Source organism: Pundamilia nyererei, unplaced genomic scaffold, assembly GCF_000239375.1.
Source record: "Pundamilia nyererei isolate P.nyererei 1_Seehausen unplaced genomic scaffold, PunNye1.0 scaffold00046, whole genome shotgun sequence".
NCBI classification, from domain to species: domain Eukaryota; kingdom Metazoa; phylum Chordata; class Actinopteri; order Cichliformes; family Cichlidae; genus Pundamilia; species Pundamilia nyererei.
In genome coordinates this window covers 3803755-3821001 of record NW_005187447.1, presented here as the reverse complement: position 1 = coordinate 3821001, position 17247 = coordinate 3803755, and the positions used below count along the sequence as shown (strand labels likewise).

At 48.0% G+C, this 17247-nt stretch overlaps 1 protein-coding gene across 5 annotated transcripts in view; it reads left to right on the top strand.

Annotated features, from left to right (window-relative positions):
* The first annotated feature begins 309 nt into the window (after window positions 1–309).
* Window positions 310–17247, top strand: part of nfia (nuclear factor I/A) — a 104779-nt gene continuing 87841 nt past the window's right edge. For all 5 annotated transcript variants that reach the window (XM_013910648.1, XM_013910647.1, XM_005732417.1 and 2 more), the window contains exons 1-2: window positions 310–861; window positions 6907–7435. In XM_013910648.1, coding sequence (XP_013766102.1) covers window positions 835–861; window positions 6907–7435 — 556 coding nt within the window. In that variant the 5' untranslated portion in view covers window positions 310–834. The remainder of the gene's footprint in view (window positions 862–6906; window positions 7436–17247) is intronic.

Genomic DNA, 17247 nt, shown 5'->3' with positions numbered 1-17247 from the left:
ATTTCTGTGTGCTTGTGTCTTTGTGTTTATTATTTGTGTGTGTTCATATTTATTTGTGTGTTTGTGTATTATTTGTGTTTATTTTTATTATTTCTGTGTATTTCTTTGTGTGTCTTCGTGTGTATTTCTGTGTACTTTTGTGTCTTTGTGTTCATTATTCGTGTGTGTTGTGTGTGTGTTTTGCCCGGGGCCCCTGAGTGCCGTGCCCCTGCCCCCTGTGCGGGCAGACCCCGGGGCAGAATAAGGGAGCAGAACTGCGCAGCTGCAGCTCGGAGTTCCGACCCAAACTGCCCCCGCCCCCCCGCCCGCGCTGTTTTCGCCGGTCACGTGAGCCTCCAAGTTTTCAGCCCGTCCCGGTGATACCGATCAGTGAGTCCGTGGTCGGGTTCACGCGAGGAGCATCCAGCAGCTCATCCGCGCGCGCACGCACGCACGCACGCAGCGGAGGCTCGAGGAGCGGGTGTGAGCGCGCGGACGCTGCAGTCCGGAGGTCCCGGAGCTCAGGCCGGAGCGGGCGCGCTCTCTCCGCGTGCCCGCCGCACCGAGCAGCCTCAGCGCCGCAAGCCGGCCACAGCGCACCGCAGGGCGGACGGACATGCTGCCGGGGGCCGCCTCGCGCCGCGGCCGCGCGGAGCTGTGAGCGCGCTCTCGGCGCCGTTACCGGGGATGGTGTCGGGCTGCGGAGCGGAGACGGCGGGGTCAAAGTTCGGCGGCTGCTCCTCGCGCACGCACGCACGCACACACGCGGGGCCGGAGTTCCAGTAAGAGCCCCGCGCACGCGCAGCCGCTCTCATAAACGCAGCGCAGCTCGCGGGCGGCGGACGGAGGACGGACATGTACTCTCCGCTGTGCCTCACGCAGGTCAGTCACACTTTCTGCACTTTTCACGCACTTTGTCCGTGGCCGTGCGCGCGGCTGTGCGCGCGGCACACGCCGCTTGGAGCTCCGGCGGCTCTGCCCGCGGCTCCGTGCCCGGGCTGAGCGCGCTGAGTCCCGCCGCCGATCTGCGCGGGGCTGTGCGGGGCTCTGCGGGGCTGTATGCCGCCAGCCGCTCGCTCTTGCGGGGTTGCGTTCAGGGTCAGAGGTGAGAGTAGAATTATCTTGACGTGTTTCAGGCTCCAAACAGTACCTCTGGTGTATGAGGCGCAGAGAAAACGCAGGTTTAGTTCTAGATGATCAGTTTCATCAGAGGATTTATTGATCGTGGCTGTGAATGAACGTGAGGCGTGCTCGTGTTTGCCCTGTCGCCTTCGTTCTCGGACTCTGGTTTTATTTTTGGGTGAATCTGCAGCAGCTTTACATGTAATCTGATTACCGGGCAGTAAAACCAATAAACAGCAGACTGTCAGTTTTTACAAATCCTGCTCAGAGGAAAATGTTTCAGTGTGAACGTGTGTGTGATTCATCTCAGTATTCAGCTTTTTATTTTGTTTCAGGGAAATATTCTGACAACTGTGTGTGTCTGTGTGTGTGAGAGGGAGAGAGAGAGAAACAGGGGAAAATCAAAATTTAAATGTGAAAATTAATTATTATTAAAAGTTTTGTCTGTGTTCAGTCTGAATCTGAAATTTCATAATTCTTTGGGATAAATTTGTTCGGAGGTGATGTAAATGGCTTGTTTTTGCCCACCGGCCACGGGAGGGCGCTTCACACGAAATGTTTTGGTCATTTACGGTGTGATTAAATTTGTATATTTCCCCGCGGTGGATCGGACGAACGTTTAAACTTCTTTTAAAGAAAAACAGCTCAGATCTGTGTGTAGTTCCACATCGATTATTTAAAAAGAATAAAAACAAAAAAGCAGCAGATTTTTTTGATCGTTTTTAAAATATAAAAATCTAAATATTTTTGTGTGTTTATCAGTAAAGTCAGAGTTAAAGGGTCCGATCAGCTGGACTTTCCCAAACCTGCGTCAAGAGGATCCAACACCATCAGATCCCCAAAACATAAAGCAGGAATGTGTATGTGTATGAGTGTATGTGTGTGGCTGGTTTAATAGGAACGTGCTGTCTTTGAGTTGGTATGAGGGAGATCGAACCCTCTGATTGGTGAGAACCTTCCTGTCGGTCCCCGGGCGCTCGCAGCGGAGCGTCGGCAGCTCCGCCGGGCCTTAGACGACAGGCCGACAATTCCCTCAGTGTGGCAGTGGGGGGGATTAGGGTTATTGCGCCTCTAAATGACTATGATTCAGAGGGTTGTTGTTACTCGGTGCCCATTACATCTGTCACCGAGGTGCAGGGGGGGACGCGAGCCTCGGCCCATGCTTGCTCTCCCCTTGCAGGGAAAAAAGGCCGAGAGAGAGACGAAGAAAGAAGCCCACTTCGGCTGGGCGGCCTTTCATTCAGCGCTGAGCTGTAGCGCAGCTGGCCGCTTCAGCACAAACCAACTCAAACCAAAAAAGTCAAATTACAAGGAGAAAGCTTCAGGATGCGGGAACGGCACCCAGATTACCTCCAACCTGGGAATTTCATGTTTCAAGGAAGCTGAAAAATTCCCTGCAGCTCAAACAAATCGATCAGCGTGTCGTTTGATTTTTAATGAGTCTGATTTATAACACGCTCACTAACAAAGTGCACAGATTTAACTCTCAGCACTAGTTTCACTCATTCAAATCCATCCAAACATGGACATGAGGCTGTGGGGAGCGCCGATGCCTGGCTTCAGCCTGCCGGTGATTTTCCCGACACGCTGAACGTCTGAATTTTCTTTGTTTTGTGGCTTAAAATATTTGCAGCAGAGAGACTGAAGTAAACCTCTAAAAACCCCAGAAACACAGCGGGAGGAGTTCTGCGAGGAGTGCCGCAGGATTATTCAGTCTGAGGACTGCAAACATTCCTGAGAACAGGAGGGATTATGCCGGCCTGTTTTCAGGCTCAATCTGAGAGTGAGTGACTTGTTAAGTGGGATTTTGTTTGCAGCGGGCGGAGTGTGAAGAGGCAGTGGAGGAAGCGGTGGTGGAGGCGGTGTGAGCGGCTCAGGAAGCTGAAACGTTGCACTGGGCTGTGAGGAATGTTGGTATGTGGCTCCGGCGAACATCCAGAGCCAGCGAGCTGCAGATCCACTGTGGAATGTGTGTGTGTGTGTGTGTGTGTGTGTGTGTGTGAGAGAGAGAGAGAACACATCGCCCGTCCAGCAGCCGCTCTGCGTCCTAATAAGCGCCCGAGGACGCTCGCAGACAAAAGGCCGTCCTGCGGTGAAAGCCGGGCTCGGAGAGCGGCTGCAGGTCGGCCGCGGAGCTGCTGGAGGCGCTTTGGAGACGAAGCCGCTCGCCTGGATCGTCTCCAACCAGAAACAATGTGCTGTATTCAGCCTCTGACAAGGGAGGGCGAGCAGTGTTGTATGAAAAAAAGGCGTGCAGCTGGTGCTCTGATGCACAGCCTGGAGATACAGTTTCCTCTTTGGAGGCAGCGCTCCGAGCTCCAGGTTTAACACAGCTCTGACTCCCAGCTGGAAAACTTTGGTTTCTATACATTTAACCCCGAACCTGCAGCCCAACCCCAACTCTTCTTTTAAGAAACCAAACAGTTTGAGTGTTAATGTTGAGCACCCAGTGTGCACCGATCCTACAAACATATTAATCCCCCGCTGAAACTAGGGCCCAAAAATCCAGATTTCCATCCTGCTTATTGGAAAAAATCCCACAAAACATGTTTGTGTTTGCAGAGGGAACCAATGAGTTTCGAGCTGCAGACAAGAAGCCGACGTTGGTTCAGTGTGATGGTTTCCTGTAGGATAAAAGAGTCGTTGTATTTATTGTGATTTAAACTGAGATGATGCGTGGAGGGGCTGGGGTGTGTGTCACAATTCCACTCTTCCCACTTTTTCCTTTCTAAGCACTCTGCTCTGAATGAGTGCAGATATATTGGAAACTTTCAGTTTTAAAATGAATGTAATTAACAGTTTCCTGCATGCTGCACTGAAACACACAGTCTCTGGGTCTCGAGGAGAATCGGGTCAGACCCCTGGACATCCTGGTTCACTCGGACATGTGTGCGCGCTCTGAAATCAGCTGTGACGGCTGCTTGTAAACATGCAGTGCTGCAGGAGCTTGTCACTGAGGCAGGAGAGAGTCAAAGAGCTGCTACAGGTGGACTCTTGGATCAGACTCGGTTCAGGACAATGATGATAATAATGCGCTGCAGCTTTCAGGGACTCCGCAGCTCGAGCTCCTGTGAAGCAGCTCGCCTCTGAAGAAAGAAAGCGGGTTTGTGGGGCTCGCGCACAGCTGTGAGCCGGCCTCCACATGCCACCCGGTCGGAGGCATTCACACGTATCGAGATCTGTGCGAGCCTCTTTGATCTATGAATAGAGCTTTTTTCTTTTTCAGTACGTGGCTGAGGAGGAGGAGGTGCTCTGGGCCTCCGAGGGGTTTGGTCCGAATCAAAAATGTTCCATGAAGACGTTTTCTGTCCGTCTGCTTCCCCGGGACGATGTTTTCCTCCTTCCATGCTGTTGCTGCTGTTTTCCTTCATAGCCGTCTGTGTTTAGAGGGAAACAAAGTGAAATCACAGGTTTTCTCTGAGCGGCACCACAGATGAGAGTCCAAACGCCGAGAAGCAGCACAGCAGTAGTTAGTTTTTCATCCGTGCTCTTGGACACTTTGATTTCACCTGTTTAATTAGCTCACATCTGAACCTGCCACCCTGCCTCTGACCAGCCCCGCACACACCTTTATACTGTAAATAGCAGACAATAATAAAAATCAGCTGATGTGTTGTAAATAAAGTAAGTCTTTCAGCCTGTGGAGTTTAATCACACGCTGCTCTTAAATTAGCTCGATGCTAATAAAAAACAGTAAAAAACGAATAAATTAGAAACTGCAGTAAAACCTGTTTTCTGGGATAACATCTAAATGTCACGGCCTTAACTTCCTGTTGACTCCTGATTGGTTCCTGGCCATCGAGGGTGAAATGTGCTTGTTAAAAGCTGAAATTTTGGTGCATGTGTTTTTGTTTTTTGGTTCAGTATGTGACCGTAGTCATTTCATCGCAACATGTCAAGCAGCCACACGTCCTGTACTCGGATTACTTTTACCTGACGGTGATTTTCTTAAATCTAAAAACGGCGTCTGTTTATTCCTGGGCTCATTATCGCCGTTAGTACAAAGACGCTGGGTTTGAATCCACTGCTCGTTTGAGGACGAAGCCACGCACTCACCCAGTTCACGGCACATTTGCACTTTTTACTCGAATGTGTTTTAGTCCGGAAGGAAAAGTTGTTTTTGCTAGGATTCATGAACCAATCACAGCCCTGAACTGGCTGCTGCTGGCTTGGTGGATGGTTGCTTGTGTTTGAGGAGGTTGAGTGAGAAAATGTTGGCCTATTTGTGACTGTGAGGCAGGATACTGTCGTTACTGAAGCTCTGAGATTTTACAGCAGGTAAAATTTGAAACCACGAAACGAACAGATCTGAGAAAGCTGCGTCTAAAAATGATCTTTCATAAAATTCAACTGTTAAAAATCAAGAGCTGGAGCAGCTCACCTCACCGAGATCAAAGTGCGGACCACATGTGGCCACATCTGCAGCCTGGGTTAGTCCTAGCTGGGCCCGCTGTGCGTCAGAGGTCTCTGGGTTTTGGAGGCTTTCTCATCTTTATTGTGTTGGCAGACGGGAGGAGGAGGTGTGGGCTCCGTGTGCTTCGTGCAGCTTTGCTCCCTGAAACCTGAGGCGGCCAAGCTGAGCCTCCTCCTCTCATGTTTGCACGCTGTGGTTTGCAGCTCCTTAGTCGGCCTGCAGAAAGCCGGCACAGAGCAGGTGTAACCCGCCCCATATTGGGTCTAATCCACGACGTGCTGTCTAACCATATTCCCACCTTGTTAACTGCACTATGCTCGCCAGCCAAAAGCCACATAATGCACCTTTAATGCAGCTGTAATCCCCCTCGCGGTGCGCTCGGAGCGCGTGCAGGAACGCTGCCCTGCGCTGGGCTTCCCGCCGCTTGCTCGGCGGTGTGTTTTTTTTTTTTTCATGTCACAGAGTCGAGGACAGGTTTGAATTTAAAGCTGCAGTCTGAACTCTGCTTTTAAATTTTCTACTTTTCTTCTGATTTTCCTTTTCAAATTTTTATTCCCTCCTCTATAATTTCCTTCTTATTTTCCTTCCACTTTTACTTCTTACAGTATTTCCTTGTTTTCTTGTTTCTTTTCTTATTCCCGTCCATCATTCCCGATTTGCAAATTAAAATTTGGAGAAATATTCTATTATTTTTTTCTGTGGAGCAGATACTTGATTATGTTCCAAATACAAACATTCACGTCTGAAAAGTTATATTTTTAAAACGCATAATTAAGAGGTTTTTAACAGCTCCTCAGCCTCACTACATTCCTCCCTGCAGACTTTTTGACTGCATGTCGTTAAAGCCAAATTTTGTGAAAAATGTCCTAGAACGATGCACAAAGAGACATTCAGAGAATTTTGTTAAATTGATCTCCAGTCCTGCTTTATAAAATCATTTCTCTAAATTCACACCAGCTGAAGGGAACCCGTTGTTAACCTCTCTGGTCGACGCGAGTACGTTTATGTGAAGCTCTCTACTGCAGTATTTGGGATGACAGCAAAAGGAAGGAATCGACAGACAGACAGGGGAGGCTCAGGGTGGAGGTCGGGGAGGATGGATGGGTCGATGTCAGTGCAAAAGGCTGTTTCCTGCTTTAACCAGCAGACACCTGCATGTTTCTTATTATCCTTCGCGGTATTATGAAGCTGAGACAGACGCTTTGTTTTTGGAGGTCTGAGTTTTAACAGTCACCCAAACACAACACGAAAAGCTTCACTTAAAGCTGCGTCTGTAACATGCTCATTAGCCGGTGCTTCAGTCGTCATGTTTCTTATAATGTTTAAATGCTGTATGTGGCCACGTGACATGTCACCTGCCGCTCACCGCGTCTCCCATCTCTGTCCCGCAGGATGAATTCCATCCTTTTATTGAAGCACTGCTGCCCCACGTCCGGGCCTTCGCATACACATGGTTCAACCTTCAGGCCCGTAAGAGGAAGTACTTCAAGAAGCACGAGAAGCGCATGTCCAAGGAGGAGGAGCGCGCCGTGAAGGACGAGCTGCTCAGTGAGAAGCCCGAAGTCAAACAGAAGTGGGCGTCTCGCCTCCTGGCCAAGTTGCGCAAGGACATCCGGCCCGAGTTCAGGGAGGACTTTGTGCTGACGGTGACGGGGAAGAAGGCGCCGTGCTGCGTGCTGTCCAACCCCGACCAGAAGGGCAAGATGAGGAGGATCGACTGCCTGCGCCAGGCGGACAAAGTGTGGCGGCTGGACCTGGTCATGGTGATTTTATTCAAAGGGATTCCCCTCGAAAGTACTGACGGGGAGAGGCTGGTAAAGTCTCCTCAGTGTTCGAACCCCAGCCTGTGCGTGCAGCCGCATCACATTGGAGTTTCAGTCAAGGAGCTGGATCTCTACCTGGCCTACTTCGTGCATGCAGGTAAGCCCCGCCTCTCCTGCTGCTGATGTGTGTGTGTGTGTTTGTGAGAGAGAGATGCTGCGAGAAAATGGCGGTCCTGCTGGCGGATCATCAGATCACTTCAGGTGCTGGATGCTGGTTTCTCTGAGTTTGCTGTGGACATGTTTGGTATTTCTGTGGCAGCATCAGTTTGGTTAATGAAGAAAGAACGTGTCTGTCATGTAAGTTAAACTGCATTTAGCTGCCGACACCTAGCAGTGGTCTTCCTTTAGTGGAAGTCAGAAATGATCTCTGTGAAATGAAATTTACATGGTTTTATTGTGGGAAAAACTTGGAGAGATGTCAGACTTTGCAGGTAGCTAGCTTGTCCTCGAGTCCCTTCACATGGATCCACATGGGACGGCGGATTTCCTGTCTGCACTCGGAGCGTTAATGCTGTGCTATTTTTGGCTTAGCCCACCTGATCGCTGCTTTGGTCTGACTCTCACAGCTTTCAAAGATGAACTTGTTTGTTGAAGGAAGCCTTTAGCTGATTAATAAATGCATCTCTGGAAGCTGTTCTTTGATGAAACGGCCTAGTCTCACAGCTAAATGTGCCCCAGCTGTGCAGGCCCAGCACATGTTTCAGAGGGCACGCCTTGCGGCGGTTGGGTGGTATCTGCTCTGGGATCTCTCTGCAGCAGTAACACTTTTATTTTAAGTTGTTGTTTCATTTTGAGCAGATTTATATGGATTTCCCCAGTTGGAAATTTATGTTTCCGATTATTCCAACATCACGTGAAAACCCAGTAATTCAGGTCCAATATGAAGCAGGACTTAAAGTGTAGGTGGGTTTCTAAGCGACTTGCAGGCAGGCTGCAGCTGATTAGCTACAATCGTAGGTGAGCTTTTACTTTATGGCTAAAGGTAGAATCACCCCACAGAATGATATTATCACAATATTTCACTCATGACACTAGATATTACTGTGATATTAATACTACTTTTAACATGTTGTAATACACAGAGTATTACAGTATTACATTTACTTTTTATTTATCACCTTTTTTCAAATGTCCTCAAAGTTAAACTTTGTGAGTCTCTTATGGTAGATAATGATATATGAAGACAATCATGTCTCACATCAGTTTGCTGCAAAAAGCTTGTCAAGCAAACCAACAGTGTCACTAAAACCGGCTGCAAATGTTGCCACAAGAAAATCAGTCTGCAATCAGTCTGCAGTCAGTCTGCAGTCAGTCTGCAGTCAGTCAGCCAGTTAATGGGGTCAAGTTGGCAACTACATGCAGTGTGTGTCTCAGAAAACACTGATTACCTGATACCACAGATCTGTCTCCGTCCCATCGTTACTCGTGTGACTGAGCTGTAAGCTTTGTCGAGCTGAGCATGTCATGTTATTGTTTTTAGGTTTAGCTGATTTCCGTTTGCTTAGCTAAACTTACATTAGATGAGTCCTCTTGTTGGTAGTATTTTAATTTATTAAAAAAAAAAGATATTTGGTGTTCCTGTATAATATCCTAATAGTCCTGTTCTGTATCGACTTTTTTTCCCCCCCAACACTCCTGTTTATGGATGCATGATGTAAACCCAGAGAGCCGATTGGTGGTGTTATATCTGAGGACTTTCACTCAGGAGACCACGGTTAGTCTCCTGAGTGCTGCTGTTAAAATTTCAGTATCGTCTTAGTTTAGGACTAAAGCTAAAGTAAGTCCCTTTCACAACGTTAACCACACGTTGGGAGTCCATTTCCCTTCCACTTGGTGACACGACCTAACAAATATCAGAGTTTTCCAGCCTTGAATGCACAGATATTACATTTTGTGCTTTGTGCACAGTTTGCGGGATGACATCTGCTCTGTTTGCATTCCTGAGAGGTTTAAATATGAGATTGTTTAGTTGTGAGCTGATAGAATTTGCTCTGTTTGTCTGGGGATGAAAGCACACCCTGCTCTCAGTTTTAAAGCAGATCAGCGTGTTATCTCCTGCAGACACTCGTCTTTTCGTCACCAAAGCACAAGTGAAAGGAAACTCGGAGACGCCGGCGTGAGCAGAGCAGCTCGGCGTGCTTTTGGGGTGAAGCTGGCACAGAAAAAAACACAATTATCTCCGGAGCGATTGCTCAGCACGTTCCCGATTTCCGACTGATTCTACGGGAAAATAATTTGGCTGGCTGGAATATTCTAGAGAGCAGCAGCGAGCGGTGGCAGAGGCACGCAGAGGAGATGTTTGGCAGCCGGTTTGAATATTTGGCACCGAGCTTGTTCTAAGTTTGTTGGAGCTCCTGAGTTCAGATTTATCCGCCAGGCCCACTTTCAGATTCCTCCAGCAGCGGATTGATTTCCAGAGGCCTCAGAGCCTGAGTGAAAACAGCCGTTTCCAGCCAAACATTTCTCAGGTCAGGTTAAATTCTGGTGAATTTCAGAGTTCAGTTTTTACGTTCGGTGGCTGAAACACAGTTTGAACTGCAGGTGCATTTAGGAGAAAAGGAGAAAAATTCAGCTTTAAAATCCTAATTTCCTTGACTCTGATTTCCTGGTTAAAGTTGTGACTGGATGAATTCTTTCCTCCCTTCTTTCTTTTGTTTTCGGGACTTGAAGTGGATTTTTTGAGGCAGACATCAGTAGAAACAGCTGTTTTGGCAGGTTTTGCCTCAGTCTCGTGTTTTTGTGGCGGTAAGCTCTCAGCTGTGATCCGTCATCGTGCACAAACGGCCCGAGCCGAGTGCTCTGAAAGAGCTCCATCCCTGAAGCTTAATTACAATCATTTCCTCTCTCAGACTGAAGCCTCTGTGAGCCCAGAGAGAGCGCCCATTCTCCACACCTCCGTCCACATCGCCTCGCCTGTGTATGTTTCCACTGTGCGCTCGCTGATCAGCTGTGCAGCTTCACACTGAGCCTCCTTGAGTCTGGAGGCGGCTGCGGTCGCGGTTTTATTTTGAGGGGAAAGGCTCTGATTCTTGGCAGCGAGCATGAAACCCTCAGTGAGGTTTTTGTTTGAGCGGAGCAGCCGCTCGCCACCGTCACAAACACAGAGGGGGATCATTTGCGGCGAGAACAGTGGCAGCTCTTCAAAATCATCTAAATTTAGCTTTTATTTTGAAAAACTTTCACCACGCAGAGCTGTGAGGGCTTTGAATCCTTGAATTCGCCCGGCCTCTTGTTTAAGACGACCAAGCTTTTTTGGAGCGACGGCATCGATTAAAAGCTGTGTGAAGGCGGGCTGACCTTGTGGCTCGTGGGGCCGGAGGTGGGGTCTGTCGGGGCAGCCCGAGTGGGTAATTAAATTCATCCCCGTCACGCTGACTTGGGGTGGGGGCCAACATTGTTGCCCGTAGAAACAGCAGCGTGCGCCAAACCATTTCTTCCTTAATCCTCAGAGTGCGGCGCAGCAGAGACTTCAAAGAGACGAGAGTTGAACGTCCAGTTGAACTCCACCTTCACCTCCACCTGCTGCTGGCAGGAGGCCTCCTCTGCGCGCGTCCGCTCAGTGTCTCCTGTGTTAGCAGCCTGGAGGTGCAAGCGATTGGTTGGCTGCAGTCAGTTATCACATGACAACCTTTGCTTATATCCACTTTAAACTGCAGCCTTAGACTCACACAGGTCTCCAGGTTTTGGTCCAGTCCGGACTCTGAAAGCCACTCGCTCGCTGCCTGTGTCCACTCACGCCACCCTAATTAGAGCAAGCACAGCTAACAGGAAGTAGTCAGCAGTTTCACGCCTGTTTGTGGTGTAACTGTCGTCTACTCGACTGTAAAACGCCGCTGACACCTGCGCTCGGTGCAGCACGGTCTGGGACGCTCGTGTGCATCACTACGGTAACACGATGGATTCGTATTTGGATTCTTTCTGCTCCACTCGGTGTGCGAGGAGGCGCACTCGGAGCAGGGAAAGGAGGAAAGACTCCCACACTGAGCTCCCATCACAGCAGGGACAGCCAGTGAAAGACATCATTCTGATCAGTTTATTTTACTAATAAATTCTAAATGAGTGATTATTTGGTTGTATTGATTTTATTAGCAGTCTGGTCCTCACAGTACAGACGACCCACTGGACTCAATATCAGCAGACTGCTAAAGCCGCACTGCAGGATCTGGATTGTTATTAAACGTCCCAGATGTTCAAGCCTGGAACACATCGGGAAAATGAGACGGTGGAGCTACAGCAGGTCGTCTGCTCACGAAAAGGTTGGCGGTTTGATTCCTGGCTACATGCCGAAGCAACTCTGGGCAGTTACAGCAGAGACCTTTTAAAAAGTCTCAACTATAACTGAACCATTAATTAAAGATGAGCCCAGGAAGCTCCTCAACAAGTGGAGCTTTTCAAATTAACGGTCTTCGGCTCGCTGTGAACACACAGAACAGACACACGCAAACTTATGCAACTTTTGGGAGGTCAGAGGTCACATAGACCCCTCCCCCCACCCCTCTGATGTGTGAGCTCGCTGGCAGCGGTGGCAGCAGCGGGTGTTACAAACACAGGAAGGATCGACACGTGCTGGCAGGTCAGAGGTCAGCACGTCGGGGTCGTGACCTCCATCATTGGGCCGTTTGACCTCCAGGATAAACATGTCAGCCCCTCATTAGCAGCCAGTTGAGCGCACATGGAGCTGGGGGGTGGTTTGGAGGGGGGCGGCGTGCGGGACAGAAGGTGAAAAAAGGTCGAGAGCAGCTGTTTGTGAGATTTAGAGCTGTCGCAGGCGGGAATAACGGCGTTAACAGTTATTACAGATGGATAATATTTATGTGAGCAGTAAAGGCGATTAAACACAATTAGAGAGATGGAATCATAAAAGTCTGATAGAAGGACTGTCACAGTAATGCTCGAGGCTCTGCGGCAAACCGCTGCCAGCGCCTCAGACGGCGCCGCCCTTCATCTGCAGCACAATGCTCCAGAGTCAGCATCAGACCTGAGCAGGGTCATCCACCTGAAACCTGACAGGATTTTATTGGCTTTATCGCCCTAACCTCCACTGCATCACAAACACGTCTGTTCATGCAATAATCATTAACCCCACAGCTCTGCCTACCCGGCGCTGACGGCCATATTGGATGCAATAACTGAGCATGTGTCACACCTGTTTTAAGAACATGATCAGCTGATGCTGGGTTTTTTCTGATGTTTTCGGTCAGTTTGTGCCGAGCGCAGACTTTATTCTTGTCTCTTCGGTGATTGGTCACCTCGTGCTTCTTAGGAGGATTTTTGTGTGTCGGCAAGATAACGAGCTGCCGGGTAGTACAAAATGAGGAGGGTCAGATATTCCGCTTGCCGTCACCTTAAACGGCCCCGCAGGGCTCAGAATAAGTAAACAGAAAGAGAGTGTGTGTGTGTGAAGATGTGTGACCCACTTCCTCCGTCCTCCTGAGCTCTTAAAGAGATTTGGAGCTTCGTCTCTGAACTCGTTACCACAGGTCTGAGCAGCCCCAGTCTACGCCACACACCGGATGCCATCTTAGTTTAACCACACACACACACACACACACACACACACACACACACACACACACACACACACAGGAGTTGTTCAGAAACCCCAGAACTTTATTTAAAGTCCAAGCTTACAGACGCCGCCGTCAAACCTCAAGAGCGTGTTTGATCTGAACGGTTTCTGATTTTTGTAAAGACATTGAAATCGCACTCTTTGTCCTGATCCCTTCGTGTTTCAGCCTTGAAGGATGATGCTTCAGAGAGACACAGATCAGGAGATGACTTGGAGACTTGAAGCTGACGTCATCACCGTCCTCTTTCGCCGTAGGTGGTGCTGTGGACGCCGTATTAAAGCAGGCGTCTGTTGCTCGCTCTGTGTGGTGGCATTTCCCTCTTGACAGCTCTCTGCCTCGTTCTTCCGTGCGTCATCCTGCTTCCAGTAAATCCACCTTACACGTGGAGGACTGGCAGATGAATACTCCTGTGATTACGTCCATTCCAGGTGGCTAATGTGTGTCTGCTTTGCTTCCTTCGAGTCAGAATCGGAGCGTTTTGTCTGAAGTGGGGTGGACGTGTTCAGAGTCCGTCTGACTGCAGACACATAGCTACTGAAATAAAGCAGAATAACCTTTAATGCGAGGGCATGGCTCTCTCAGCACATTTCTGTCTCCATTTAGGGTGAAATTAAACACAATAACAACAAATTAACGACCTGTGTGTGTGTGTGTGTGTGTGTGTGTGTGTGTGTGTGTGTGTGTGTGTGTGTGTGTGTGTGTGTTTACTTTGCGCTGAGGAAAACTGAATCTGGAGACTTTATGTGTGTCTCCTCTTACATATACTTTATGTTTCCTCTTCTTCTCCTCCTTCTCTTCCTGCGGCTGCTCTGCGCTCTTCATATGGAGCCATTTAAGGCTAGCGCGCCATAAAACCACACGCTCTGATGTGGTTCCTGAAGTACACATTGTGACCGCAGGAAACACCCCCGACCCACCGCCAACCAAGCAACACACACTTCGAACCCTCACCCAGCATCCACATCTGTGACTGCTGTGTCACACACACACACAGCGAGCGGGGCTCATTCATAAAAACACTCTGTGAAGAAGAACAAACTGTTTCCTGAAAGTTACATACAGAAATTTACGAGAAGCTTTAAAAACGGCATCACCGCGTGGACCCAGGGAGCCTTCGTCTTGTGTCGTAGTTTAATCTGCAAAAGGAGACGACTTCATGTTTACTGCCTTGAATATGGAAATATGAGAAATCGCCCCTACTGAGCGTGCTCAGAGCATATTTACTTGAATCCTGAGTGATTACTGGAACAACCACAATCAAGATTATTTTTATTGTTCGTCCCAAAAGGTTGATTCTGTTCATCTGGTCATAGCCTTTTCAAAGGGAGAAACATTTCGTCACTTGTCCAAGTGCCTTCTTCAGTCTTAGCTGACTGCAGGTTTCCTCAACCTTATAAACAGTACATAACTGAAACCAACCCACTGAATGAACAATGGGTTGTGAGGACAGATCATAAATATGCTAATTGTCATGACCATTGATCAACAATCACTGATCAAACCCCATTGATCATTGATCAAAGACCACTGATCAACGACCATGAGTGCCATTCACAGAGAGGGTACGGCTGCATTGTAAGATGGCGAAAGATGTACCCTTAGGCCCCCTCCTCGATTCAGAGATGGTCTTTCCCTTTTCGCGTAAATGGCCTCCTTGACTTCGCGCTCAAACCAGCGTTCCTCCCTGTTCAGGATGTGTACATCCTCATCAATGAAAGAGTGTCCACTGGCCTGTAGGTGGGTGACTGTGGAGTCCTGGCTTGACGAGGTGGCTCTTCTGCGTTGTGCCATCCACTTCGCCAGAGGTTGTTTGGTTTCCCCGATCTATAAATCATGGCAATCCTCCTGGCACTTAACAGCGTACACTATGTTACTCTGTTTGTGTCGGGGGACCTGATCCTTGGGGTGGACAAATTTTTGGTGCTGCGATTTGGGATTTAAAAGCCAGGGAGGTGCAGTGTTTAGAAAAAATGTGTCTCAACTGTTCCTGACACACACAGGATCACTATGGGTTTTCAACCTTTTGGCATTTACTTACCTGGATGATTGAGCATGCATCAAGACATTTCATTGTTCTTATTTTAGTGATTAATAAACTTGGTTTGAGTTAAATATTAAAAATCAGTGGATTTTAACAGCAGCTCTTTTATTTGTTTAGTAGATAGAACTTTATTAATCCCTCGGGTGGGTTCCTCTGGGAAATTCGATTAGTATGAAGCTTTTGTGTTTACAGTCGTGTCTGACATGCGGTGGCTGGAGGACGAGCAGGTCATGCTCTGGCTTCCTTGCACAGGATACTGACCCCAGTGAATAAAATCAGTGATCATCTGGACTGATCTTTTTTTTTAAAAAAACTGTTTTTTCATTCATCTGGTGTTTTGTACAGTATCATGTATACACAATGATGATGATGACGATGATGATGAGGACAATCAGTAGATCTAAAGTTTGGTATAAAACAGTGCTTAGATGTTTCGTGGCGTGGAAACGTGAACAGTTTTTAGGCTGTGAGCTGTTTGCTCCTCCCCCCTCCTCCCCCATGTGGCGAAGCAGACATCAGCTGATCCCTCTATAAAGTCAGGTAATCCGGTTTAAATTGTAGTGTCAACGCTGCGCTCTCTACTGATATTCCAGCCTGCAACATGTTTGTGATCTCACAGCGCCACACACACGCACACACACACACCGCTCTCCACCTCCTGCTGTGTTCGTTTCTGGTACCTGAACTGGAATGTGCAGGACCTGAACTCTTCTTCCTCCTCCATGAGGCTGGTTACCAGTGAGGTTAGATTAGAGATTAAAAGCACAAAGAGCAGATTAGAAATGATAAACCTATAGAAGTAATAATTCAGCACAGGTACCGCCCAATCAGCTGACAGGAGGATCAAAATAAAGACATTCAGTTCAGCTTTATTTTTATAGTGATAAATCACAACAACACTCACCTCAGGGAGACTTATATTTTTAGGCAAAGGCCCTACAGGGGGGAGGAGCAGGAAGGAGCAAATGGAGGTAGAGGAGGTCAGAGACAGAAGGAGGGAGAGGAAGAAGTTAAAGAAGCAGGACCCTTCTCTGTAAATCCTTCTGTCACAGAGCGTCTGTCTCCATTGTTTCTCCTCTTCTTCTCCTCCTGCTCTTCCTCTCTCCTCTCAGGAATATTCCTCTCCTCCTCCTCCTCTCCCGGTCCTCTAAAGGTCAGCTCGGCTGTCTTTCTGCGGAGGTCATCCTGCAGGAATGTGGCTGCTCTGCCGGCCGTGATTTGTGTCTTTTACTAACACCCCCACCTCACTCCTCCACCCGTGGAGGGGCTGACGGGCTGCAGGGAGAGGGGGTGGGAGTCCATAGCAACAGGGACCCCTTGGCAAAGGCCCCCCTCCCTCGGCGGTCCAGACTCCGTGCCAACATGGAGTCTGGCTGCTGTTCAGTGTTTTTGTTCAAAGCTTCACAGGAAAAAATTCAAGCTGGGAAATTTCTGCAAGAAGAAAATCAACTTCCTGCCAGAGAAACGACGACAAACACGGCAGCGGGAAAAGTCAGGCTTACCCGAGGTCAAAGGTTCTCAGTCAATGCCAGCATTCCAGGTGCAAGATGGGGAATGTAGGCAGGCGTACTGTACTGGTGTCTTGCTTCGGAGCAGAGATAACAGGAGAAAAAGAAAAACACCAAATTATTTTTGGTGGTGTTTAATTTGAAGCTTTTCTGCTCATTTTTTTTTTTCAAGCATATTTTAGTATTTCTATTGTTTCATTGGGGTTTTAAGAATGAAAATATAAATATAATTATTATAATAATTTAAAAAAAAAATCTTTACGATTTTTAATTTTGTGGATTTAATTACCGTTACAAGAATATAATTTCAGATCATTTTAAATATATTTTACACAGTTTAGGCAGCTGTTGGCTCAGACTTAAAATCAGAATTATATACATCACCAGTTTACATTTTCTACAACAAATGAATATTTTACAGATACTATTTTTAAATATTTTCACAATCATTCTGCAAATAACAATCCAGCCATCAGATATCAAAGGAGCTGAAACGGCTTGTTTCAGAGGAGGAGGGCTGATTGTGAACCGTGAATCATGCAAAAAAAACCAAAAACACGGTGAGTGTGTGTGTGTGTGTGTGTGGATCATCCCGTGTTTAAAACCGGGCCAGCTTTGATCTTCATTGATATTTCTGTGTTTCCTGCACAGACAGGAAGTAAAAACAGACGACATGTGAGATCATGGCAGCCCCAAAACCCAGCCCAGCTTCACCTTTGACCCCTGAACATGATCCTGAATCTACTAAATCTGTGAACAAAGTTTCTGCGCGCATGTGTGTGTGTGTGTG